This window comes from Lissotriton vulgaris, chromosome 10 (genome assembly GCF_964263255.1).
Source record: "Lissotriton vulgaris chromosome 10, aLisVul1.2, whole genome shotgun sequence".
NCBI lineage: Eukaryota > Metazoa > Chordata > Amphibia > Caudata > Salamandridae > Lissotriton > Lissotriton vulgaris.
The window spans coordinates 791,107,963-791,134,146 of NC_141698.1; the positions used below are offsets into that span (position 1 = coordinate 791,107,963).

The following is a 26,184-nucleotide window of genomic DNA, read 5'->3' on the forward strand; positions in this document are numbered from 1 at the left end:
TCCTTCCGTCAGCGCTGTAGTTGGCGCTCTCCTGAGTACAAAATCACAGTTGCAGGGTATGCACCACCAACAGAAAACACAAAAACATATAAGAGAACAGACTTAGGGTCTGATTTAGATCTTGGCAGATGGGTTACTCCATCACAGCGGGAGGGATATCCCATCTGCGGAACTGTAAATCCCATAGGACATGATGGGATTTATATTTCTGTGGCTGGGATAGCCATCACCGCAGTGAAGGAGTCACACGCCCGCCAAGATCTAAATCAACCCCTTCTGGAACAATATTGTAGCCACAGTGATGCAAGTGTACAATGTTCAGTTTCCTCCTTTGTAAAATAGTTCTCTGCGGAAAATTCATTGTGGTGCGTTAAAAATAAAAAAGCAGCATGCTTTTATTGTATTCTAGAAAAACAACAAATATGGCTGCACGATTTACTTTTCCCGTATCAACATTTGGTGTCTGCTGGTTACAGGTGCAGTGCAAAGAATGTAACAAATTCATTGGATGTTTTCTCTTCTACAGTTGCAAAGCTCAGAAAAATCTAAACTCCTTTTTTGCCATTATCATGGGACTCAATACTGCATCTGTGAGCCGGCTGTCTCAGACCTGGGAGGTAAGGACATTTCTAGCACTGCTTGTTTAGAGTGACCTTCTAGAAAGGTGAAATAAGGGTAACTCCTCGGGCACAAAGCTTTGAAGAAAACAGACGTGTCTTGCAGACTAGATAGTGCAGTTCATTCCTGCTGGGGATTCTGAAATGCCTTTCTGCCTGAGAACCATAGCATTAGCCTGGGATGATGCACTTGACAGCTAGTCTTTGCAGTAGGAAGGAAGGCAGACGTTGCCTGAATTGGTAAGTAATATTTGAATGCAGCTGTGAAGAGGACCATGAAGGGCAAATGTTTTTTTTTAAGCAAAAGAGATGGTGATGCGGGTTTAGAGAGCTTTCTACATCTTGGATCACACATACAGGAGGCAGAGCAGTCCACAAATGCATATCAGCAATCTAGGAGGGGTTAGGACTACTTCTAAGTAAATAGCAGGCACCATTATCTTTCAGAGTTGGAATATTAAATCGTTTCCCCATCATTTTCACAGTTTTCAATATTTATTAAAACACCTGTCGAGTCATTCATTGATATGTATAGCACCTACCTGGGTGCGATATATGCTCGTGTTTTGAAGGACTAATACATTTTAAACCAGCAGCAGCCAGGCAGGTAAAAGTGTGCGAGCTTACCCATACTATTCAATGATTCTCCTGCACAAGCACAGACCACCCAGCCACACCTGCAAATGCCATCTTCCTCTCTGTAAATGTAAATGTATTGCGATTTATATAGCGCACGTATCACCCAAAGGCATCAAGGCGCTTACCTTGGGAACCCGTCCTGGTATTCCCCTGTGAGATAACCCCAGCAGGGTATCCACAAGGTGAAAGCCAGGCATCCACCCGCGAGGGGCCGTAGTGGAGATTAAGCAAGCTATTGCCCAGAGTCGCAGAGTGTGAACCCGTGAGTCGAGTAGGCACCAGAACGAGAATTATCGAGTCCGTGGAATTTTTAAGCCCAAGACCCGCCGTGGCGGGGAATTGAACCATGGTCCAGGACCGATCTCAGCTTATGGGTCTGCCGCCTCTAACCCTGAGCCACACTTCTCCACTACTCTCTACACCACTGTCAGAGTTTGTCTTGCCCCCATCTGCCCTATCGACAAAGAATGACCGTCAACGGGAACCAGGAAGAGATTTTGGATGTGACAAAAGTGAGATGTGAAAGAATACCGATAGAACAAAACAGGGGTGTTATGTTAAGCATGATAATGTATTATTAAGAAAGTGATGTTGTGGAGTTTTTTTTCAGAACTGGTATTGAAGTTTTCAAGAACGTTCATAAGTTGTACTTATATGAAGAAATCACTCTGCTGCTGTGACTGAGTTCGGCGGAGTATGCAGTAGTGTTCACTCAAATATATTCGTGGCCTTGAATAATACTGCTACTTCTGCTAGTCACAGAAAGTACCATCCAAAGTGGGTGGTTCCTTTATGTGAGGATACTTCCGAAAGCTCCTAGTAGGCATGCATGCTTGCTCATTTCTGGCCATTTATAAAAATGCGCTCAAAACCAGGAAACAAGAACTTAGAGAAATAGCCTGGGAAGATCTGAGTAAAGCCGCAGCCCTCCGGGACAGCAAACTATTGTGGAGCACCATCAATAGCCCATTCCTGCAAAAAGAGGAATTCCCTGTCCTCACTGCCCAAGTTAGTGAAGAGGGATGGGTGGCCCATTTCTCAGGGATCTTTGATCCAACTGGAGAGTCCCTAGCCAATGATAACATCATCTGCACTACCCTAGTTGATTTCCCGAGAATAACGACCGATGAGGTGGATTTGGCTATAAGGAATAGCAAAGGGGGAAAAGCCCCCGGCCCAGACGGGGTGCCGATCGACCTATACAAATATGATCCAGCCCTCTGGAGTCCACTATTGACCATAGCCTTTAATGCTGCTATGGATAACAGGACCCCTTCCACGTGGGGTGAATCTATTATCATTCCAATCTATAAAAAGGGGGATAGAGGAGAGGCCAAGAACTACCGCCCTATCTCCCTTTTGGATTCCTCACTTAAAATCCTGAGTAGGGTCCTGTTAGCTCGCTTGGAAGATTGGGCCGTAGATAATAACATTCTTGCCCCATCCCAATACGGCTTTAGAAAGGGCCTTGGTACGATCGAACAATGTATTAACTTGAACCTTTTAATAGGGAAGTATACCACGGCCAAGCCGGGATCACTATTTCTGTGCTTTGCAGATCTTTCAAGCGCATTTGATCTGGTCGACCATGCCCTGTTATGGACAACTCTGCTGGGTATGGGAGCCCCCCCCGATATTATCTATTTCCTGGCCACACTTTATTCTAACCTATCCGCCCAAATTCGTTATGGTCCTGAGGGTGAGTGCACACGGAAGATTAGAGTAAGATCTGGCATTCGACAGGGCTGTGTATTAGCCCCGTTGCTTTTTTCCCTCTTCATTAACTCGGTAGAACAAGAACTAAAGCAAATTCATGCTGATGCCCCCCAAGTAGGAGGCACCCCTATACCGGTATTATTGTATGCCGATGATACAGTTCTTCTTTCTAGGACTCCTATAGGCCTACAAAAATTGATGGATGGGTTCTATGATTTTATATTGAAACGGAAACTCAAAATTAATAATTCTAAAACGTTCGTCATGGTGTGTGGGAAAAAGCTGAAACTTTTTAAACCTTTCTCTTTTAAGGAAAACCATATTGCAACTGTCACAAATTTTTGCTATTTGGGAGTCACATTTAACGATAGAGGATCTTGGGCTCCTGAGGAAACAAATGTCAAAGCGAGAATGGGGAAAGCATCCTTAGGCGTCTTCCGCTTTGCCACCAAAGTAGGAAGCCGCCGCATTGTTGATATGCTGACTATATACAAGCACAGATGTACTTCGATAGCATTGTATGGCTCGGGGGTATGGGGACATTGCAATGCCAAGGCCCTGCAAAATGAAGAAAACAAGTTCATTAAACGGCTGCTTTGTCTCCCCACCTCGGCATCTACTGTTCTAACCCATTCGGAACTAGATCTGGATTACCTGTCCGACCTCACTGGGTTAAGGCCACTATTGGTATGGAAATCCATTTTTACCAAGCCGGAAACAGCATTCACTAAAGATATCATCAAATACTGTTTGCTCTTGGATAAAGTTTTAAGTATTCCATGGTTAAAATATGTAGTTATGACTGTGAAAGACCTGTTTGACATGGACCTAGGAAATGACCCTACTAGTTTGAACACTCTAGACAAACAGGAAGTAAAAAATGTCTATCTTAGGGCGAAATCGGATGTGCGAAGTTATGCTACTAGAGAATATTCCACATATATTTTCCACCTGTCCTTGAATGATGATAGCCGGGGTATTCCAATGTACCTTAAAGTTATCCATAGACAGTCCCACCAGTTTGTTCTTTCAAGGCTAAGATTAGGTATAGTGCATAACTTGGTTGCTTTCCCGACTATGAAATTACATCCAGTAACCCCATGTCCATGTGATGACTCTTCCAAACAAAGCACAATGCACTTTCTATTATTCTGTCCTCTGTATAAAGCACAACGCATCTGTTTCCTCAAACCCATGTTCCTTAAATATAATATGTATACTACCGATAGCGCTTTGAGGCTTCTTTTTTCACTTTCAAGCCCAGATATCTGTTTTTATACTGCCACTTTTATTCTGAAATCTATTAGAGCTAGACTTAGCATGGTTTTCCTGTAATTTTATGTGCAGCAATTCCCACAACATGTGACTATGTTTTTTGCTTCTGTATTTTGAGTACCATGTGTATGTAATGTTTTAAACTGTATACTTTTATGATGTTTTTTAAACATTCGAATAAAGTTGTAAACTTGAACTTGCTTGCTCATTTCCTTATTCCCTCTTTGGTTTTAGGGTTCCGGCCTCGAACAATCATGAACTGGCCACGTTACAGCTTACATACTTAATAAGTTAAATAAATACCATTGTAACAGATAAACAGCATGCTTGGCAATACCACAATTCAACACAAGCCATGTGCAAATACGTTACAAAAATTCTTGTTTAAGGCTTTTGCATGAACCCTTGTCCACACCACCAGCCAGGCAAAATACCCTGCAATAATTTGGAATTCAACCCTAACATTGTGAAAGCAAGAGTACTGCACTATAGTATTGTGGATACCCGAAATCAATTTAGGGGTGATTTTGAAGGTTTTGTTAGGAAGTAACCCTCTTTGCAAGAAGCAAAATTCTCAACACTGGGGCATCCTTTGAAGGGTACTAATAAACAGCAGATTAAGCAAGGTGCTGCAGGTAAATGCTAGCAAATGGGGCTGATTGGAACCTGGTGAAACAAGCAGCTAATTAGTTGGTCTACAGTGAGTCACATTAGAACGAGGCAATGCGGTCTTGCACTAGGCAATTCTGTATGCACATGGTCATATGTGATATCCTCCCAATGCCTGAGTTCTCATGCCTCCTTAAATTTGGACGAGGAACGGGCGATCGAGTTCTCATTGGGCTTTATACACAATTTCTCACTCTGTGCTTGGTTGACTTCACATGAAAACCAAAGTCCCAAGCAAAAACACCACACACCATTGTTAACTGACAAAATTAACCTGTGAGGATTTCATGGTACATGGAAACGTGCAGAGAAAGGACTCCTTGATGAGCAACCTTCACACAAACATTAAAGATGATATACACCATCCCCACTAAAGTTGCCAGATTCAGTAAGAGCTATTTAAGAAGATGGTGTTGCGGGGAATGAGATTTTGATATTGTTTCTGATTACCTAGATACTTATCTCATTCTTCCTTTTGGATCGATTATTTTCTATCATTGAGTAAAAGACAACCCCACATAGGTTAAATCAACCCCATAGACTGACGCAACTCTGAAGAACCACTTACGACTGATAAAGTTTGAAAGTTTAATATAAAATTAATATCAGTTGCATATACAATCCTCTCAGGATAAGATTCAACAAGTATACAGGAATTAAAAGGAACATAAATTCCCTAAAGAATCTAAGTCTACAAAAGAATACAATTAAAATCAATTCCAGAATCAACAGATTAAAAACATAGACACAAAGTGGTTCCGTTGCGTCATCTATAAAAAGAGAATAACAAGTTAATTCTGTCCCTACTCTATACTAGGTGACATCCCTAATTCGCAAGTTCCTTACCTAAAAAAGGTGTCAGCAGTTTGACTTCCAAAGAAGTTCAAACTCTCTTAGCCTCTAATGGTAACTTATATTGAGAAACAGTACCCTCTCTGCCTACCCATCCGCTCTCTAAGGGTCCTCGGCCTACTGCTCTCTTGCGCTCTGTTCTCTCTCTGCTCTCTGAGCTCTTCGCTATCTTCTCCCCAGGGTGCTGTCCCTAAATACACAATCACAGTATGGGTGGAACGCCCCTTGACGCCCACCACGTATACATTTACACATGCTCTCATTCTTGGGTTTTTCCATAGCTTCATCTCTTCACGTCGTCCGTTAAGTTGACCTTGCTTCTTAGGCACCATCTTCGTCTTCGTGCTGGTGACTTCATTGACATTCCAGTTGACACTTTCAGAGCAAAGTCTATCACCTTAACAGAACTCCATTCTTTACGATTGTGTTCGTAACCTCATTTGGTCCTGTGAACGGTCATTTCTAAACAAGACCCAAATTCCAAGCGTCTCTTATCTCACTTAGGCCATAAACTTCGTCCAACATTGTCACCTTAAATCTAACAAGACCTTTGACTCTTGTCTCGCACGTACAGATCAAGGCTATCCCCTGTTCCTGTGAGACCACTAAATTATATGCAGTGGACTACTCTCTTGCGAACTCTTGGTCAGTTAGGTTAAAATCACACATGACCACACTTTCTAAAACTCCTTCTTCTACACAGTATAACCTTTAACACACATACATATATATATAATCGAATTAGCGAATCGGTGATTATACTTGAATCCATGTTACATAAAATACAACGTTTACATTCTTTTCTTTCACAGTGCTATATAGTCTACACATTTCTTCACTTTATATTTCGCCTTCTTTCTGCGTTTAAAGATTACATACGTATATTCAGTTTAGCACGTTTAAGCACTTTCACATTTCTATATTAGACCATTACATGTACACGGTCTTTCTAATGCATTTCTAAAGTGATTACATATACATTTCCTATTACTTAAGTTACATCGGCTAACTTTACGCTACAAGTGCTATTTCATGTTACAACTTCTACGTTTATGCGATATGCTTGTAAATATGGTACGGATATACTTTTCATTCAAATTGCGCTCTCTCAGTTCCCCCCTTTGATGACCTCTGGGGTCATCACTAATTTCAATTTGAATGACACTTTACACAGAACTAGTTACAAGGTTCCCTCTTTTTATCGTCTCGAGAGCTCTTAAACTTTTATACTGTTGATCTTGTAAAGCAGCTAATCTCCTTTCTTGCTCTCTCATGGACCTTTGTAACCGGTTCGACCTATACCATTTGTACAGTCTCACTAAACCCAACAATGTAATTATACAAATTAATATTATTAAAACAGGTTTCAATATGTACCACACAACACTTTTACCAAGATTGGCAAACCAATTTCCAACTTTTCCCACTCCATGACCTACTTTTTCCCAAACATTTACTTTTGTTAAATCTTCTATTTCTTGGTGTATCTGTGTAATGTTCCAAATGACTTTCTCAAGTGGTTTTGAATTGTCTGGAATGTAAGTACAACATTCTTGGACCTTCAAAGCCTTGCAAACTCCGCCCTCTTTCGCTAGCAGAACATCTAAAGCAAGACGGTTCTGAAGAACCATTGCTCTAATCGACTGCATCTCTCCTTCTACTAGCATTAATGACCTTGCAGTACTTGCAGACAATCTATCTACAACTTTAGCTAGTCTCCTGATCTTAACATCATTAAGTATTAAACCTAAAAGAGGAAACATTGCTCCAAATATGTCTCCAACTACTTCAGCATCTCCTACTTCCCTTTTCGCTCTTTTCGAAGCCTTTCCTTCTATGATCTCTAAATCCTTTGCATGATATATTTTGGGGAAGACAATTGCCAAGTAACACGAACCATACCAATTGTCAGGCAGTTTTACATAGGCATTTCTTCCACATACAAAATATACATTAGGAATCGCTTGCATCCCTTTCATAAAATCTTTCGTATAATACTCTAATCGAAAAGCATGTTCGCAATTAACTTCACCTACAAATACACTCTCATAATATGTCTTGCTTCGAGTTAAACATAACTTTCCTTTCTGCGTTCTATCCAAAGCTATTGGACCATTGCTACCCTTCTTCTTGTGTGCTTTTTCTTCTTCGGTCCAATCTGTTTTCCACTGTCCTGACATTTTTAGAATCTTCTGCCTTCTGTACCGGTCATCTACTTGTCCTATAAACTTCTTTTCAACCTCTGACACCTTGCAAGTCAGATTATTTCTGCGTGCATATGAAGTATCTAATGTATCCCAAGGAAGAAAGAATTTGGCCAATCTATCCTCCTTTTTGTGATAGTCCCACTTGTTCATTTGCTTATAATTCGGGACTTCAGGCAGTACCGAATCATAATTTGAAAAGTAGTACTCAAACCCTTCTCTACCATAAAATATACTGAGTAGTAAACTACATGTTATCCCATATGTCAGTGGGAGATGATGATATCTGATGCCTTCATCTACGGAAGCCGGCAATTGCATGCAAACATAACAATCCTTGGCCTCCATGGCATCAATATACTCATACAATAGCTTGGCATATGCATTTGATCTGAAATTTCCCTGCGACTCGTCTACGTGTAACCTACGAGCTTCATTTGCCAGTAACGTCTTTTCACGAATTACATTGCTCTCCTCCTTCTTCCCAACAAGAGCAGGTTTCAAAGTCGTTACAGGCTCTACATCTGTTGTCTCTTTTTCACTTGCATGTCCTACCATGTATGATGTGGTAACTACTGTAATAATGAGAAAAATTACTACTGCTATTAGTGTACCTACTATGCATTTGGCTTTTCGGTTTGGGTTGTCATTCTCCATGTTATCAACACAGCGTAGCTCTTTCCTTCTCAAAGAAAAGTTTCTTTTCAAGTCTTTGGCTTGCTTTGTTTGCTTTCTCAGTCTGTGAAGCGCTCTTTAGCAACAAAAGTCTCTTTTCACAACAATGTCTTTTTCTCTTCAACAATAGACAACCCTAACCCTTCTCCGTCCTCTAAATGTAATCCCTAATTTTTTCTTCTTTCCACTCGGCGCTAGGTTATCTTCTTCTTTATAGCTTAAACACAAAAGTCTTTATGCATCTACAATGATTCTCGTACCTGCAGCTCTAATAACATGTTCCAATAGTTCTAAACGAATGACTTTTTCTTCTTGTGCTGGTATTTGATGACCAAAAGTCGGAAACTCTAATTGATTCAGTACTAGGTCTTTGATCCGACTTAGGTAAAGGGGAATGGGAAGTGTGAAAGTCAGTAACCCCTCAGTCTCGATTCCAGGCGTCAACATCCATATCTCCACTGCCACAAATGGATCGAGATTGATCACTTGCACTTCTTTCACTCTCCCAGATCTCTGTCCCCAAGACATCTGCTAGATAAGTCCACTCTGGGGTGGCGTACCTTCTGCAGGGCACACGTACCCTTCTTGATCTTCTCGGACTCTCAGAACCTGAATCCGTAGCTTCTTCGTCCGGCTCTGAATCTTCGGAGATCGGGACAAGGGTGCTCTCTGGATTTGCTCTCAAGCTTGACCTTCTCCTTCTCTCCGGCCAACTAGCTTCTCCATTCCTTGTCCTCCTGCTCCTTGTTCTTGGACTCGTCTCTTGATCACTTGCAGCTTGTTCTGTATCTGACTCGAACTCCCAGCTACTTTCCTCTTCTGAGACGACTTCGGTCTCACTGGTGTCCTGACCGTCGTCAGTCTGTTCCGACACAGGCTCAGCTTCTTCGATCACCTCTACAGCTTGACTTTCCCCCTCTGTGGCTTCTCCACTTTCCGCTGGATTCTCATCCGAGAGAGGAGCTGTTTCTTCCAGAGGTGCTGGAACTCTTCGGGTGTGTGAGGCGTGTATCCAGTTGGGCAAGCCTCCACACTTTACTGCAGTGTTCGTAACTAGTATGACTTGGAACGGTCCTCGCCAGCGTGCGTCTAGACAGTTCTTCCTGACATGCTTCTTCACCAGGACCCAGTCCCCTGGACACAGGTCATGGCACAAGTCTTGTGCTGATGGAACCTCTGCAGCCTGGACCTGGAGGGACACAGAATGAATGGCATCAGATAGTCCCTTGCAGTAGTCCAATATCAAATCGTCTGTGATGTTCAACAAAGCTGCAGTCGGAACCGATGGCAGTCTCATAGCTCTTCCCATTAGCACTTCGTGTGGAGAGAGACCTGTTCTCCTATCTGGTGTGCTACGTATGCTCATCAGGACCAATGGAAGTGCATCAGGCCAACTCAGAGATGTCGAGGAACAAACTTTGGCAAGTCTGGATTTAATTGTACTGTTGATTTGCTCTACAATCCCCGAAGCTTCTGGTCGATAACTACAGTGGAGCTTCTGGTCAATACTTAAGGCTGAACATAGCATCTTCACTATTTCGCTGTTGAAATGAGTTCCTCTGTCCGATTCCAAAGAGGATGGCACCCCAAACCTCGGTATCAACTCTCTAAGCAACAATTTTGCTACTGTAAGTGTATCGCACCTACGTATCGGGTAAGCTTCAACCCATCTAGAAAATATACAGACAATCACTAAGACGTATCTGAGTCGATTGTATTTAGGCATTTCAATAAAATCCAGCTGCATTCTATTGAAAGGCCCCCCAGACCTCCCTATGTGACTCAATGTGACTGGTGTTCTCTTTCCTACGTTTAGTTGCTGACAGATTGCACAACGCTGACATACTGCTTCTGCCGCTACTCTAAACTTCGTATTATACCACGTCTGTCTGAATACTCTCACCATAGCATCTCTACCTATGTGTGCTGGTCCATGCAATCTCCTTGCCATTGGACTAACAAGTTCGTTTGGTAAAACTGCTCTCCCATCTGCAGAAATCCAAAAATTCATTTCACTTTTGATACATCTAGCTGTCTCCCATGCTTTTTTCTCATCATCTGGTGCATTTTCCTGAACACACTTCAACTCGTCCCACGTATCTACAGTGTCTAACAGCATAGTCAACTCAGTTCTTTCCTGTATTCCCCCCACTTCTACATTGGTGTGAGAATACCCCTGTTCTGCACAATAACGTGCAACTTCGTCTGCGTAGCGGTTTCCTTGCGACACAAAGTCAGTATTCTTTGTGTGCGCGGCGCATTTGACGACCGCTATGGCTTCTGGACCTTGTAACGCTTCTAACAATAATCTCACGAATTCTCCATTCCTAATAGGAGAACCCGAGGAGGTCATGTAACCTCTTTGAGACCATAACTGCCCGTAGTCGTGAACTACCCCGAAACCATACTGGCTATCGGTGTATATGGTGACTCGAATTTTGTTACCTGCCAAACAGGCACGTGTCAAAGCAACGATTTCAGCTACCTGAGCGGAATGTACTCCTTCCAGGCAGGCGGCTTCCACCACTCCGGTGATAGTACAAACTGCATATGATGCTCTCAGCTGACCGATATCGTCTCTTACGCATGAACCATCAACAAAGAATATTTCATCGGGGTCAGTCAATGGTTCATCTACGATGTCTGGTCTCGGTTTGGTGCATAGTTCAGTCACATCAAGGCAGTCATGATCTGTACAGATTTCATCATCAATCTCATTTGGAAGTGGCATCAAAGTAGCAGGATTCAAGACAGAGCATCTCTTTAGGGTCACATTCTCAGCAGCCAATATGACTTGCTCGTAGCGTGTGAGCCTACTATTCGTCAGATGCTGAGTCTTAGTCCTGGTCATTAACAATTCCACAGAATGCGGTACGTACACCACTAACTGATGTCCCATTACCACATTTTCGCACCTTTCAATGCTGACACCCGTTGCAGCAACGGATTTGAGACATCCGGGCAACGCTGCGGCTACTGGATCTAATGTAGCCGAAAAATAAGCAACTGGCCTACGCGCATTGCCGTGTATCTGGGCCAAAACTGCTAAAGCACAACCTTCCCTTTCGCAGCAGTAAAGCAAGAATGGTTTTTCGTAATCAGGCATTCCCAAAGCCGGGGCACGACACAAGTCCTCCCTCAGCTGCAAAAATGCCATCAAACAATCTTTGTCCCATGGTACTGGATCACTCACTCCTTTGTGCGTCAGTTGTAGTAAAGGTTTTGCCTTCGGTGAAAAGTTGGCTATCCACTGCCGACAATAACCGACCATGCCTAGAAACATCCTGACTTCTCTTTGTGTTTTAGGTGCGTTCATTTTCATGATCGCCTCTATTCTGTCTGGAGACACCTTCCGTTTTCCCTTTTCAATCCTGTGGCCCAAGTATTGCACTTCAGTCAGACAATACTGCAACTTACTTGGAGACACCTTGTGTCCGTTCTCGGCCAAGTGATTTAGTAAGGTGATGGTGTCTACTTTGCAAGCTTCCTCAGTTTCTGACGCCACTAGGAGGTCGTCTATGTACTGGACCAGAACCGAGTTCTTGGGCAGCACTAGACTTTCGAGATTTTTCTTCAGCAGCTGGTTAAAAATCGATGGGCTTTCTGTATACCCCTGGGGAATACGACACCATGTTAAAACGCGATTTTTCAGCTTAAAAGCTAACAGATACTGGCTCTCCTCATCTAAAGGGATCGAAAAGAAAGCCTGGCACAAGTCTATCACTGTGAACCATTCAGCTTGGAACGGTATCTGAAACAATATCACTGATGGATTCGGTACCACTGGACAACATGAAACAACGATGTTATTAATCTTTCGAAGATCCTGCACTATTCTGTATTTCCCACTAGGCTTCTGCAAACCCATAATCGGGGAGTTACATGGACTTACCACGATCTCCTTCAGTATTCCCTGTTTAATCATGGATTCGATCACAGGCTTTATTCCTGCAATAGTCTCTGGTGTCAACTTATATTGTGGTGTTCTTGGATACTCGGCATTGGGTTTTACCATGATCTTTACTGGCTCTACCCCTTTAATCAGTCCTATTTCCTCTCCAGTAAAATCCCACACCTCAGCTGACACTGTCTCCTTCAAATCCTGTGGAAGCTCTTCCACCGTTAGGGTAGGATATAGTTCCACACATTCCTGCGAGTTTACAACCTTAAAATCGGCATCATCATCGTTAGTCTGCACTTCTACTCCTTCAGGTGTGCAATATATTGTGCAATTTAATTTACACAACAGATCTCTTCCTAGCAGACATACAGGGCTAGAATCACAAATCACAAACTGATGTTCATCACTGTAATTTCCTATCTTCACTGACACTGGTTCTGTCAGAGGATTCGTCATTCTCCTATTTGCGACTCCTACCACCTGAATCGTCTCTCCCGACATTGGCAAACCTGGGACTACCGCTGATCTCAAAGTGGATCGAGTGGCCCCCGTATCTACCAAAAAGGTCGTAGGACATCCAGCCACTTCAGCTTCCACGTATGGTCCTCTCTGGTCTACCTCCAGGGCTGCACCTAGAGTACAGTCTTCTTCTCTATGCACTCGTTGCCCCGTAAGAGGATCAACGTAGTAGCATTCTTCTCCTCCTACAAACAGTGGCAGTTGTCTATAGGTTTTTCCTCCATTTGTAATGCGAGGCGGTTGAGGGAATGGTGCTCGAGGAGTCTGAGTCCCCCCTTTGATAAACTTTCCCTTTGGGACTGCTGTTCCCTTTACCATGCTGGTCTGAACCTCATCCTCCTCTTGTTCTAATTCCCCCGTCTCGACATTATAAGGACACTCGCGTCTCCAATGTCCCACCTCGTTACACTGATGGCACCTTGTTGTCTTTTTCAGTGTCGCGATATCTACCCTCGGTCTCGGTCTTTCTTCCTCATCTCTGCTTTGATTATTCTGTTTCTTTCCTAGTGTTCCTGTTCCCTGTTGTCGCTGTCCACCCTTTCCAGCTGATTGCATCTGTACCAACATCAGCTTTTCCTTAAGTTTCTTTGCCTTGGAATCTATTTCGTCGCTACAGTACCTCGCATACCTCAGAATCTCATCTAAAGGTTTGTTTTGCCAACAAATTAAATGCTGTTGTATCATTAAGCTTATGTCTGGTCGCAATCCCAAGACAAACTTCGACACAAACTGTCCTACATCTTTAGGATCCATCACATCCAACCCACTGTACTGTTTGAATGCTTTCAGCAATCTCTCATAGAACTCGTGAACGGTCTCTTTAGGTTCCTGAGTGGTTCGATCTATCTTAACCCAGTCTATGTCCTGCACCGGTACCTTCTCTTTTAACCAAGCGATTACCCTCTCGTACTTTTCCATGACTCTCTCTGATGGACCATTCGTCTGGGCGTCCCTCGCGGGTTCACAAATGGGCCATTCGACACTAAGTTTGCATGCCGTCCACAAATCTCCGGGCACTACGATATCAAACAGGGTGTTCAAGTCGATCCACAGCACCTTAGAGATCTTCACGAACCTCTCTACCTGCTTATACCACTCAACGGGATTCTCCCTGAGCTTTGGAAAGGAATTGGTAAATGCCGCTAAATCCCCCCTACTCCAGGGCACATGGACGTAGCTTCCGTTCGCGATTTCTCGCAAAGGGAAGGCTTCAATTCGCATTAGCTCTCCATCTTGGGACCTCGCAAGTGTACTCCTTCTGACGGATCCCCTCTTGGACCATCTTTCCTCCCATTTATCCAAATCCCTCCACATTCTGATACTCAGGATCAGCTCCTTTATGTGTACTTTCAGCCCAATCGTCCTACGCTCATCTAGATCTTGATCCGTGCAGTTTAGCCTATGGTTACCCTGTAAAGCTTTAGTTCGTGATAAGTCTATCATGTACCTGTCTGCCAACTCAGATAATTTTTCATGAACTGACCTCGCTTTCCGAGTAACGTCCTTAGACATAAACAGTATTTCATCATGATCATACAGCTCTATCCTTTCCATTGGCAATGTGCCGTCTATTATTTCATCCAAATCTGATTTCAAACTCATTACGTCGAGCTGTATTGCTTTTATCTCAGCTCTCAGTACTTCACTCCTAGGTTGTTCGTTTACATCCCTCTCACCCCCACTACGAGTCCTACGTCTCGGTACAGGTGAGTTATGAGGCGTCCTCCTTGCTTCTCTTTGTTCCCACCTCTCTAGATCCCAAGCTTTTCCATCCTCCCTTGGGGTATGGTGGAATAATGTTCTATCCCCCATTACTGCGTTCTGTCTTTTCGGCTCGGTTTCTCTAGATGCAAGATAGGATCCTCCGTTCTGTTCTATATCACTGCTATTCCCTTGCTGTCTGGTGTCACTCAATAAATGGAAGGGTCCTTCACGGTCCTCCATGTTCCCGCGATCCCGTCCGTGATCACTGGATGTATGGTGAGACCTTTCGCGACTCTCCATATTCTCGTGACTCCAATGTCGCACATTTTCGTCTGGGGCATGGTGAGTGCACCTGAAACTATTTCGGTACTCCTGTGTCTTACGTTCTCCCTCACTAAGAATGAGGCGAGGCACTCCCCCACACCCTGCACTCTTGTCTTCACACAATTGTCTAGTGCCACCGATGGTATGGCGAGTATCTCCCTTACTTCCTTGGCTCCCTCTCTCCCACTCTGGGCTGCTTTCGCCAGCTCCGCAGTGAGAGAGGATCCTGTTATCCTGATCTCTCCATTCTGCTTCTGTTTCTAATCTTTTATTCTGAGTCTCTTCGGCAGCATCCCATTCTTTCAAATACTCCCTTAATTCCTTAAAGGTTTTTGGTTTCGGTCCCCTCAGATCCATCTGTCCTCTCTGACCCCCCTGTTCTATCCAGGGACCCGTTGTTGAATCCAATGGGGTACTCCGACTCTTTGGTCCTAGCAACTGCCTTTGGGAATTGATCGTATTATTCCTACTTTCCATCTCTGCCCTTTCCCTGTCCCATCGTGCCTGTTCCTCCTGCTGGACTCCCTCCGGGTTGTAGATTGACACTATAGGACCTATGGTAACAGGTACTTGTAGAGCATCCCGCAATTGATACGACCTTGCATACTGCGTTTCTGGCACCTTCTGGACCACGAATCTTCCTACTACTCTCTGTACGGGACTGGATTGAGGTACTTCCTCACTTTTCTTGGGATCCCACTCTGATGTGGGGAGCGGTTTATATTCCCCCCACCTAGCCCCGTCCCCTTGCTGTAATTCGGGACTTTCGGCTTCTCTGTTGTACGGAGGTGGTCTGTCCATTAATAGCCTCTCTATCAGATCATCATCGGGCTCACTATCCTCATCTTCTTCTAGAGGTTTCTTTTCTCCCGTAACCTCTAGCATTGGGTACAATTTGTCTGCTTCTATCTTCTGCACCCTCCACTTTTTAGCTTCATCGTCCCATTTAGCATCCTGCACTGCTTTTACCGATCGTCTCACTCTTTCTTGGCGCCTATTCAAGCTCTTTTCGTGTGCCGTTCTAAACCATGCACTAAGGGCTTCGAACTGTGTTGGCCTCGGTAGAGGTCTCGTTGCGAGCATTACCGCTTTCAGTTGGTTCAATACTTCTAACCTAAATGTCCCGTATCTCGGGAACGTCAGTTCCTCATTTCCTTCTGTTAGCTTACTCCACTCGGAGATCCATAGTATCGAGTGTAAGCCTACATTCACAGCCATATAATAAGCTGGTGTGCCTTCTGGTGGAGCTTCTTCTCCTGCATACGAGCTTCCTCTATCTTTCTTAAAGATTGCCCTTAAACGCTTAAAACACTTCATTTTCAAAATCTACGATTTTCCTTTTAATTCTCTTCCTTATTTACTTCCCGTTGACAAACAACCAATCCCTACGCGGCTCTCACTGACCAGCCTATCCCAGCGTGGCTCTACGCTGACTGACCAATCTCAGCGCGGCTCTACGCTGACGTCACTCGTCCCCTCTGCAGCAGTTCCCCTCCTTTCTCAGCTCGTCTCACGGTCTTGCATGCGTTTTCATTCATACGCCGAAAAATGACTACTTCCGTCCAAGCGATCACTTTTCTTGACTGTACGTCCACAGTCTAACTGTAATTGTCACCTCAACTGACGAAACGTCTTCCCTCTCACGTTCAGACGCTCGCCTTAACTGATAGGTTACTTACACACAGTAAACGTCCGACCAGCGTCCGTTACTCATACACTCACTCTGTCACTCCCCCTATCATCGGTCCTAAGGGCGATCAATGGTACCTCATGACCCCCTTTACAATGGTAGACAATTACTCTGGGTGTTCGATACACCCGAACCACTTAAGCCCTTCTCTGGATCTTAAGATTTTATTCGGTTGCGCGCGCTCACAACCTTCCCTCAATCAAACTACAGGCATTCAACTCCGCTTGACATTACAACACAGGTACAACATAAAACACCGCAATCTAGCAACGCATGACCCTTATACTCACTCTCGACCGACTCTGCTGCTTTTCTCTCGTACCGTCAGCACCGTCTTCGGCAGGGATTCTTCTTCTGGTCGTCGATGACTAGGGACCTTGGGGTAATCTAAACCTGACCTAGGTTGTCTTCCTCAAGAAGAAAACCATCTTTCTCTGCTACCAACTGCGGGGAATGAGATTTTGATATCGTTTCTGATTACCTAGATACTTATCTCATTCTTCCTTTTGGATCGATTATTTTCTGTCATTGAGTAAAAGACAACCCCACAAAGGTTAAATCAACCCCATAGACTGACACAACTCTGAAGAACCACTTACGACTGATAAAGTTTGAAAGTTTAATATAAAATTAATATCAGTTGCATATACAATCCTCTCAGGATAAGATTCAACAAGTATACAGGAATTAAAAGGAACATAAATTCCCTAAAGAATCTAAGTCTACAAAAGAATACAATTAAAATAAATTCCAGAATCAACAGATTAAAAACATAGACACAAAGTGGTTCCGTTGCGTCATCTATAAAAAGAGAATAACAAGTTAATTCTGTCCCTACTCTATACTAGGTGACATCCCTAATTCGCAAGTTCCTTACCTAAAAAAGGTGTCAGCAGTTTGACTTCCAAAGAAGTTCAAACTCTCTTAGCCTCTAATGGTAACTTATATCGAGAAACAGTACCCTCTCTGCCTACCCATCCGCTCTCTAAGGGTCCTCGGCCTACTGCTCTCTTGCGCTCTGTTCTCTCTCTGCGCTCTGAGCTCTTCGCTATCTTCTCCCCAGGGTGCTGTCCCTAAATACACAATCACAGTATGGGTGGAACGCCCCTTGACGCCCACCACGTATACATTTACACATGCTCTCATTCTTGGGTTTTTCCATAGCTTCATCTCTTCACGTCGTCCGTTAAGTTGACCTTGCTTCTTAGGCACCATCTTCGTCTTCGTGCTGGTGACTTCATTGACATTCCAGTTGACACTTTCAGAGCAAAGTCTATCACCTTAACAGAACTCCATTCTTTACGATTATGTTCGTAACCTCATTTGGTCCTGTGAACGGTCATTTCTAAACAAGACCCAAATTCCAAGCGTCTCTTATCTCACTTAGGCCATAAACTTCGTCCAACATTGTCACCTTAAATCTAACAAGACCTTTGACTCTTGTCTCGCACGTACAGATCAAGGCTATCCCCTGTTTCTGTGAGACCACTAAATTATATGCAGTGGACTACTCTCTTGCGAACTCTTGGTCAGTTGGGTTAAAATCACACATGACCACACTTTCTAAAACTCCTTCTTCTACACAGTATAACCTTTAACACACATACATATATATATAATCGAATTAGCGAATCGGTGATTATACTTGAATCCATGTTACATCAAATACAACGTTTGCATTCTTTTCTTTCACAGTGCTATATAGTCTACACATTTCTTCACTTTATATTTCGCCTTCTTTCTCCGTTTAAAGATTACATACGTATATTCAGTTTAGCACGTTTAAGCACTTTCACATTTCTATATTAGACCATTACATGTACACGGTCTTTCTAATGCATTTCTAAAGTGATTACATATACATTTCCTATTACTTAAGTTACATCGGCTAACTTTACGCTACAAGTGCTATTTCATGTTACAACTTCTACGTTTATGCGATATGCTTGTAAATATGGTACGGATATACTTTTCATTCAAATTGCGCTCTCTCAGTGTGCTTGTCAGAGTGTCACACTGAGCAGAAATTGCATGAAGAAAACCTGCTATCATTGGATACCCTGAACTATCTCAATATCCATGTTTAAGGTCGAGATTAGCATTTAAGTCATTCATTTAATTGGTTAATTGACAATGCTCCCAAAATAGGACCGTAAAACAGAAGGGTCCTTTCAAACGTGTCTGGAAGAGAAGGGACCATAAAGTTAGATTTGAGAACCTTAAAAAAATGTGTGTGTGGTATTAGGATCTCTGCAGAAAGCAAATTGAAAGTATGATCCTTATCAATCCGAATTGAAAATCTGCCTTTCTGTTGCCTAAAGCAGAATGGTTCACAAAGAGATCAACCAGTGCACCCCGTGCCCATCATCAGGTCATCACAATGTTCCCCTGGGGAGGTAGGCAACAATGTGCCCATCATCAGGTCATCACAATGTTCCCCTGGGGAGGTAGGCAACAATAAAATAAAGGGTAGAATAAAGTGTGGGCGCAGGAATGGAGAGAGGATAAATGCCTTAATACTTGTTTCATAAAAGTTTACAAGCGATGCCCACAGACATTATAATACAAATGCGTGATCAAGGATTTAGTCTGAAAAAGAAAACGTCTCTGTGAATGCGTGGTACAGGGATGTGACTGAGCAGGCGCAGCAGCAGTGAAACCCCCAATAATTGTTTCTGGGTGCTTTGCTTTTCACGTGTATTTACACGAAGCAGATACAATTGTCAGATTGTTTATAACTCACAGCAGATTACTGTTGGGTGGGTCATTAATTATTCTCTTCCTGCTGCCAAGTATTTCAGGAGCTCTGTCCCTTCATGCAGCACTTTACATAATACAGTCTGGTCTAGTTCTTTCCAAGAACATATTTTCCATTCACTTTCAACCTTCATTAACTATATTAAATGTATTTACCTCCATATTACATCTGAGGAGAGGGTGGCTCTGAATGATATACAGGTTTTAGTATACTCATTTCAAGGTGTAGTGTGTGAACCATCCATATCTTATTTATTTCTATTTTTATACTATTTGTTGAATGAAGAAGAGCATTTCTTCCACAAATACTGTAATGATTTTCGACTAGGACAAGATTTACTGTGATACAGATGTAAAATACTACACATTGAGCAGGTTTCTTCATGATTCTCTAAGGAATTAGGATAACTGAAAATCTATTATGGTTGAATCCAGTCCTAAATATTTCGAAACGTAAACAGCTGTCTGGACAGCTGGATGCAAAGAGTGGGCATAGCAAGTACAAAATACTGTTACTAGAAGCCACACATGTGAGTGTTACTGTGATTGGCCGTTAAACACCACCCTTTCAACCCAACCACTGATACCCTGTGCACCATGGACGTGGAGTCTCTGTATACTAATATCCCGCAAACTGCGGCACTTCGTGTTATACAGAAGACTTTAGATACACGTCCACGCCCTCATGCCATTCCCACAACATTCATTTGTCAGTTACTGGAACTTTGCCTTACCCGAAACTTCTTTTCATTTAAAGGCCTCTTTTACCAACAAATAAAGAGAACTTCCATGGGCGCGATTTTTGCCCCAAATTTGGCCATATTGTTTATGGATGAAATAGAGAGACATGTCATTCTGGTATCATCTAACCCCTTCTCCACCGGTATCATTATGTTGCGTAGATACATTGATGACATCTTCATGATATGGAGATTGGATACCAATGTTCTACGCCACTTTATGCACTGGATGAACAACAACTGCTCGGGCCTTAACTTCACCTCCGTATCTGATAGGTCTTCCATAAACTTTTTGGACTTAACAATTTTCCATCAGGAAGGTGAACTCCTCACACGGTTATTCAGAAAGCCCACTGAGAGAAACACGTTGTTAGAATACACCAGCAATCACCCCAGGGCTCCGAGGGATTCGCTACCGTTCTCTCAATTCCTAAGGATTAGGAGAAACTGCTCGAACAAGGAGGATTACTTTAGAGAAAGCGCCATTCTGGCCAATAACCCAGGAAGATTGTAAGAAACGCCTTGAAAAGGGCGTGGTACTGTCCCCGAGAAACACTGCTTGTCTCAAACCCAAAGAAAAATATGGACAGAATAGCATGTGTAACAACCTTCTCCCCCCTTTCTAATAAACTGAGGAAAATGATTTTACAACATTGGCCCGTGATTAATGCAGGTATTCTAGAAATTGAGCGCCCCCTATTTGCTTTAAAAAAAAGTAAGAATTTAAAGGACCACTTGGTCCGAGCAGCCCTCCCCAGTCCTAACCATTGTTCTACACTTGAAGCGGTGTGGGGTCTGTCCCCCATTGTTGGACATGTCAAATTTGGGGGATGCACTGTGTGCAATTTGACCATTGAAGGCAAAACACTAGTGTTTAACAATATTACGTTCAAATGTAACACTCTTACAAACTGCAATACAAGTAATGTTATTTATCTCATCCAGTGTCCCTGTAATCAAATTTATGTGGGCCAAACATCACAAAAAATCAAAACCCGCATCTGCCAGCATAGAAGCTGCATCAGGTGCAGGACACCGAATGCCCCGCTGGTAGAACACTTCACGGAAGCAAAACATGACAAGGATGACATCCGCTGGACTGTTCTAAAGGCATTGAAACGACCCCATGGCCAGTCTACTAAATAAAGAGGAACTGAAATGCATAATAATGCTGGACTCGATCCGTAATGGACTAAACCGGACAGAGGATTGGACTTCCCTCCCCAAAGTCAAGTCAAGCACTGCTCTCTGCATACCATGTCTGCCAAAAAGCCTATGCAGTTTTGACCGAATAATGACAATCACTAAATGTACGTTACACTGCCAATTGCTCACCTTTATGAACTGGATAATTGATATTACTGCATGTAGTACATATGTTATCCCGATTACAAACGAAGAGTGAGTCTAATGCTATGAATGCAAATGCTGCTACTATTGTTATACAGACAATCTTGTGTAAATAGTCCTATGTGTATAATTGTTGGGCTCCATAGGTCAGCCCCTTCACCTCTATGAGCACGTATTTTCACTCGATATAATCACGATATGTATTAACACCTTTAACTTAATCACCGGGATGCGCAGTAAAATTACCCTCTCATTATTCCAATTAGTGCCAAATCTCAGACCATTCCAAAATGGCCGCCCCTATTTTATCCCCGAACCTTGGTTGTTCCCTCCTCAGAATGGGCACTAGGCCACTCCATAATGGCTGCCGCAGACGCAGTGGGAATGGCTAGTCCGTTTTCCATGTTGGCAGCTCACCAACTATACCCACCCGGAAACGAACGGAGCAACACTGGAGCAGCGGATCCACGCTGACGGAGAAGAGGAGAGAGACCATCGTGTCTCCACCTCCACCCCCCATCAAGCATATCGCCGAGCAAGGTAAAAGCCAGCCCTGTCCCCTATAATGCAGGATAAATATGGCAATACATAGCATTCCTAGCCGTATTCTCGTGGCCTTAATTACTTCAATTTCCTTCCAATCCAGCTCCCGAGACTGCTACACCAAAGCGGTTACATTACCCAAGGAGCAACGTGCTCCCACACCCGAGCCCCACTATTAAGGAAGACTTGTGAACCTACGGCCCTTTTCAAACAAATTCGTCCTTTGACAAGGTAAAGGTTCTGCCCCGGCACTTATTGTGGGCACCCACACCCGGCTCAGCCTTATCCCTCACAATGTAATTCCTGTTTTCAGGCACCTTCAAATCCTGGGCACTTGGCAGTACCCCCAATGCCCTACAGCCCCTGTCCAATACAACCTTAGAGACTTGGCAGGTTAGTGATATCTCTGGCTATAAAAACAGCCATCGCCAAATTAAAACCGGGCACGAACAATATCACCAAATCTCGGCCACAATGTCCCCCCAAACCGGGCACGCATGCTATTAGTCACATCTGCCGCAATGTCGATTACACCCCAAATATCCGACGTACACAATGCGCCACCATTAATGCCTCAGGAATTTGTCACTTTTCTCAAAAGCACCACATTTTAAATCTGACAATGACCGTGTGCACAAACGACAATGTCGATCTTCGGCGACTCCCTGTGCCGTTCACTAGTGTATCGTCACACCGTCTTGATACCTGGCTAATTAGTCACTGATAGCTCACCAATTCACCGCGCCGATTTTTGGTTACCCAATTCTTGTACACACCTGATCAAGAAATATTGTGTATATTGATGTGACCAATCAGTCCAAATTCACGATGACACAATTTTCACGGAGCCCAGAGTTGGCCCCCACTTGCATGGAATTAGTGCACAGAGTTCGATCACAACTATGAACAATGATATAGGTTCTGACCAGGAGTGGTCAGGTAGCCACTTATTGACCTCGCTACTGCAACTGTTTTTTATGTTTTTATGTCACTATTTCAGGCGGATGCCTCATGCTGTTCTATTATTTTCCTCCCCTTTACTTCTACAGGCGTACGTAATGGAAACAGGCAGTGATTAATACAGTCCTGATGATGATCCCGGTTCATTAGGAGCCAGGGGATTGAAACGTTGACGCTTAAAACAGTGTTGCATGAAATCCATTTGTATGTTAATCTGTACACACTGTATGTCGAAACTTGCTGTGATTGATTATTAATTCGCAAGCGACAGTTGGCTCCAAAACTCTTTTTGCCTGTAAAAAACTTTCCTCTTGATTCACTTACTTTCCTTACCCTATGGTCATTCTAGTTCTTGGGATAGGTACAGGATTGTGCCCTAACTGAATGTTTGTATGTGACCCTCTTGAGGTCAATCAAATTCCTTTTAAGTCTAAATTAAACATTCCTTGCCCGGCTGGGCTTGGAAACTGAACTATAGTACCGATTGTGGCCTATAAGTTTACTTGTTTTTTTATTGAATTCCCTGAGGACCCCTGTTCTCTTTAATAGCATATTACCCATGGTCCAAAGGTATCTTTTGGGTTCCCTTGTTTATATAAAGAATACTGTGATTGGCCGAACATTGACTGCAGACAGGGTTGAAATGTGTGTGTAGTTGGAGTAGGTTTATGATGCTAGGGCAGGCCTCAATTTGAAGACAATGATCAGCAGTTTAACAGAGCCCTATCACTGCCCAATAATCTACTCGTCATGTTAGAAGAGAGAGGGTTTTACTATGAACATGTATTGGCATAAAAGAGGTCATGTATACACTCTGTATGTCTAGTAAGTTTGAATATCCATTCTGCTTAAGTGGTGACGGACATCAACTCTTACAAATGTAAGGCTGAGAGCTGAACAGAGAATTGTATTGGTTCTGAAGTCGAAAATAGATTACTCTTTTTATGGATGGATAAACTGACCATATGTGTTCTTTAAGTAAAACATTTAATGTTATGTTATGTTATATCAACTTATACTGCGCATGGCTGCCCCAGCAACAGGGCGTCCCAGCGCTTGCAGAGCGGGAGGCAAGAAGAAGTACAGCTAAATGGATGTGAAAAGTCAGGTTTTAACCCCTTGCATGCTTGTGTTGGAACCGTTCCATCACAAGCACAGCTCACCCACGAGCCGTGACAGAGCGGTTCCGTCACAAGCACGGAACTGCCATGCGGCCGCCCCACCCCCTTAGCGCTGCGGCTGAATAGCCGCCGCAGCGAAGGGGTTAATCAGCCTCCTGAATGTCCAGTGATCGCAGGTATTGTGAGCAGTAAGAGGAATGGAGTACCACAATGCAGGAGCCTGAGCTTTGAAAGAGTAGCCCCCAGCTCTGTAGCGGCGAACTCGTGGAGTGCACAGCAGACGGTGGTCAGCAGAGCGAAGTGCGTACCTAGGAGCATAGGCTGTGAAAGAGTTCCTGCAAGATTTGGGGACCCTGACCATGTAGAATCTTGTGAGTGGTACATAAGGTTTTAAATTGAATTATTTGCCTTATGGGCAGCCAATGGAGACGGTATAGAAGACTAGTGGTACGCATATCCTGGGTATAGCAAAAAGAATGTGTGCAGCTGCATTTTGTACTTGCTGGAGTTTAGCTGTGACTGTTTAATTAGTGCCCAGCAAAAGACCATTGCAGTAATCTAGACACGACAGGACCACCAACTGCACTATTAATTGGCGGGTATATCGTAAACAAAAACCAGAATGTGTTTAAGGCTGTGCAGGTGACCAAAGCATGTACCAGCCACCTTCTTTGCATGAGGCTCGAAGGTAAGGGCAGTATCAATCATAACCCCAAGATCTTTAACAGTATTTTTAGGTTGGGGGTGGGGGGGGAGCCTAAGGCCAAAGGCCACCAATGGAAGTCCCATTTATGGGTGTCACAGCCTACCAGGAGCAACTCTGTTTTAGTAGAGTTCAGCTGCAGGTAGTTTTTAGTCATCCAATCAGAGATAGCCAGAACATCCACACGGAAATTCAATTGGACAGTAATCGGCCTATTAGTGAAGGTGAATACCAACTATGTATCGTCCCTGTAAGATACCATTTTGATGTTACGTTCTTTGGCTAACAAAGCCAGAGGGCGAACCTATACGTTGAACAGCGTAGTGCTCAGTGCAGAGCCCTGGGGACACCGTACTTTAGAGGGTAGATACTGGATAGGTAAGGGGGGCATGAACCTGGAAGGAGCGTTCCAAAGGAAATGCCGTAAACCAGGCCAGAGCTCCACCTTTGACTCAGATCACTTCAAGTCGTTGGAGAAGAATTTTATGGGAGACCGTGTCAAAGGCGGCACTAAGATTGAGTAAAAATAGTGCCGAAGTGCTGCCCTCGTCTAGTGCTGCCCAAAGCTGCTCTGTAACTGCCAAGAGCGCTGATTCCGTACTATGTCTGGGACGGAACCCATTCTGAAAACTGTCCAGAATCGAATTAGATTCTAGGTAGTTAGTCATGATGGTGTTAACATGAGATTCCATAATCTTAGCCAGATATGGAAGCAGAGATATAGGTCTAAAATTCTCTGATTAGGATGAATCAAGAGTGGGTTTTTTGAGTAGCGGTACAACCTTAGCATGTTTCCAGGAATTAGGAATCACTGCTGATTGAAGAGAGTTGCTGATAAATGTCCTACCTTCCATCATCAGGTAATTGTAGAATTTTCTGAAGATGTCAGGTTTTACCGGGTCGTCCGCGGAACCTGATTTGATTTTTGCTGTTAAAATAGCTAAGTCTTCAACGGACACAGGTGGCAGAATTTCTAGGTAGTGAGAGGCTGCACAAGAAATGGGGATTCCCCGGATTTGACCGGGCATTGCCTTGCATCAAGGGCGCTGTAGATAAGATCAACCTTATTGATAAAGAAATTAGCCAGTGAGTCACATTCGGAGTTCAAAGAGATGGGGTCACTGGAGCCTGTTGGAGGTTGCAACATACCTTTCATGATGGAAAAGATGGTTTTGGAAGGATTGGAGCTAGAGGCAATAGATGCTGCAAAAAACGAGGCTTTTGT

At 43.5% G+C, this 26,184-nt stretch overlaps 1 protein-coding gene across 1 annotated transcript in view; it reads left to right on the forward strand.

Annotated features, from left to right (window-relative positions):
- The window catches only part of RAPGEF5 (Rap guanine nucleotide exchange factor 5), a 997,318-nt gene that overhangs the window by 912,241 nt on the left and 58,893 nt on the right, over positions 1-26,184 (forward strand). Inside the window, exon 21 of the mRNA XM_086941717.1 lies at positions 527-617. Coding sequence (XP_086797843.1) covers positions 527-617 — 91 coding nt within the window. The remainder of the gene's footprint in view (positions 1-526; positions 618-26,184) is intronic.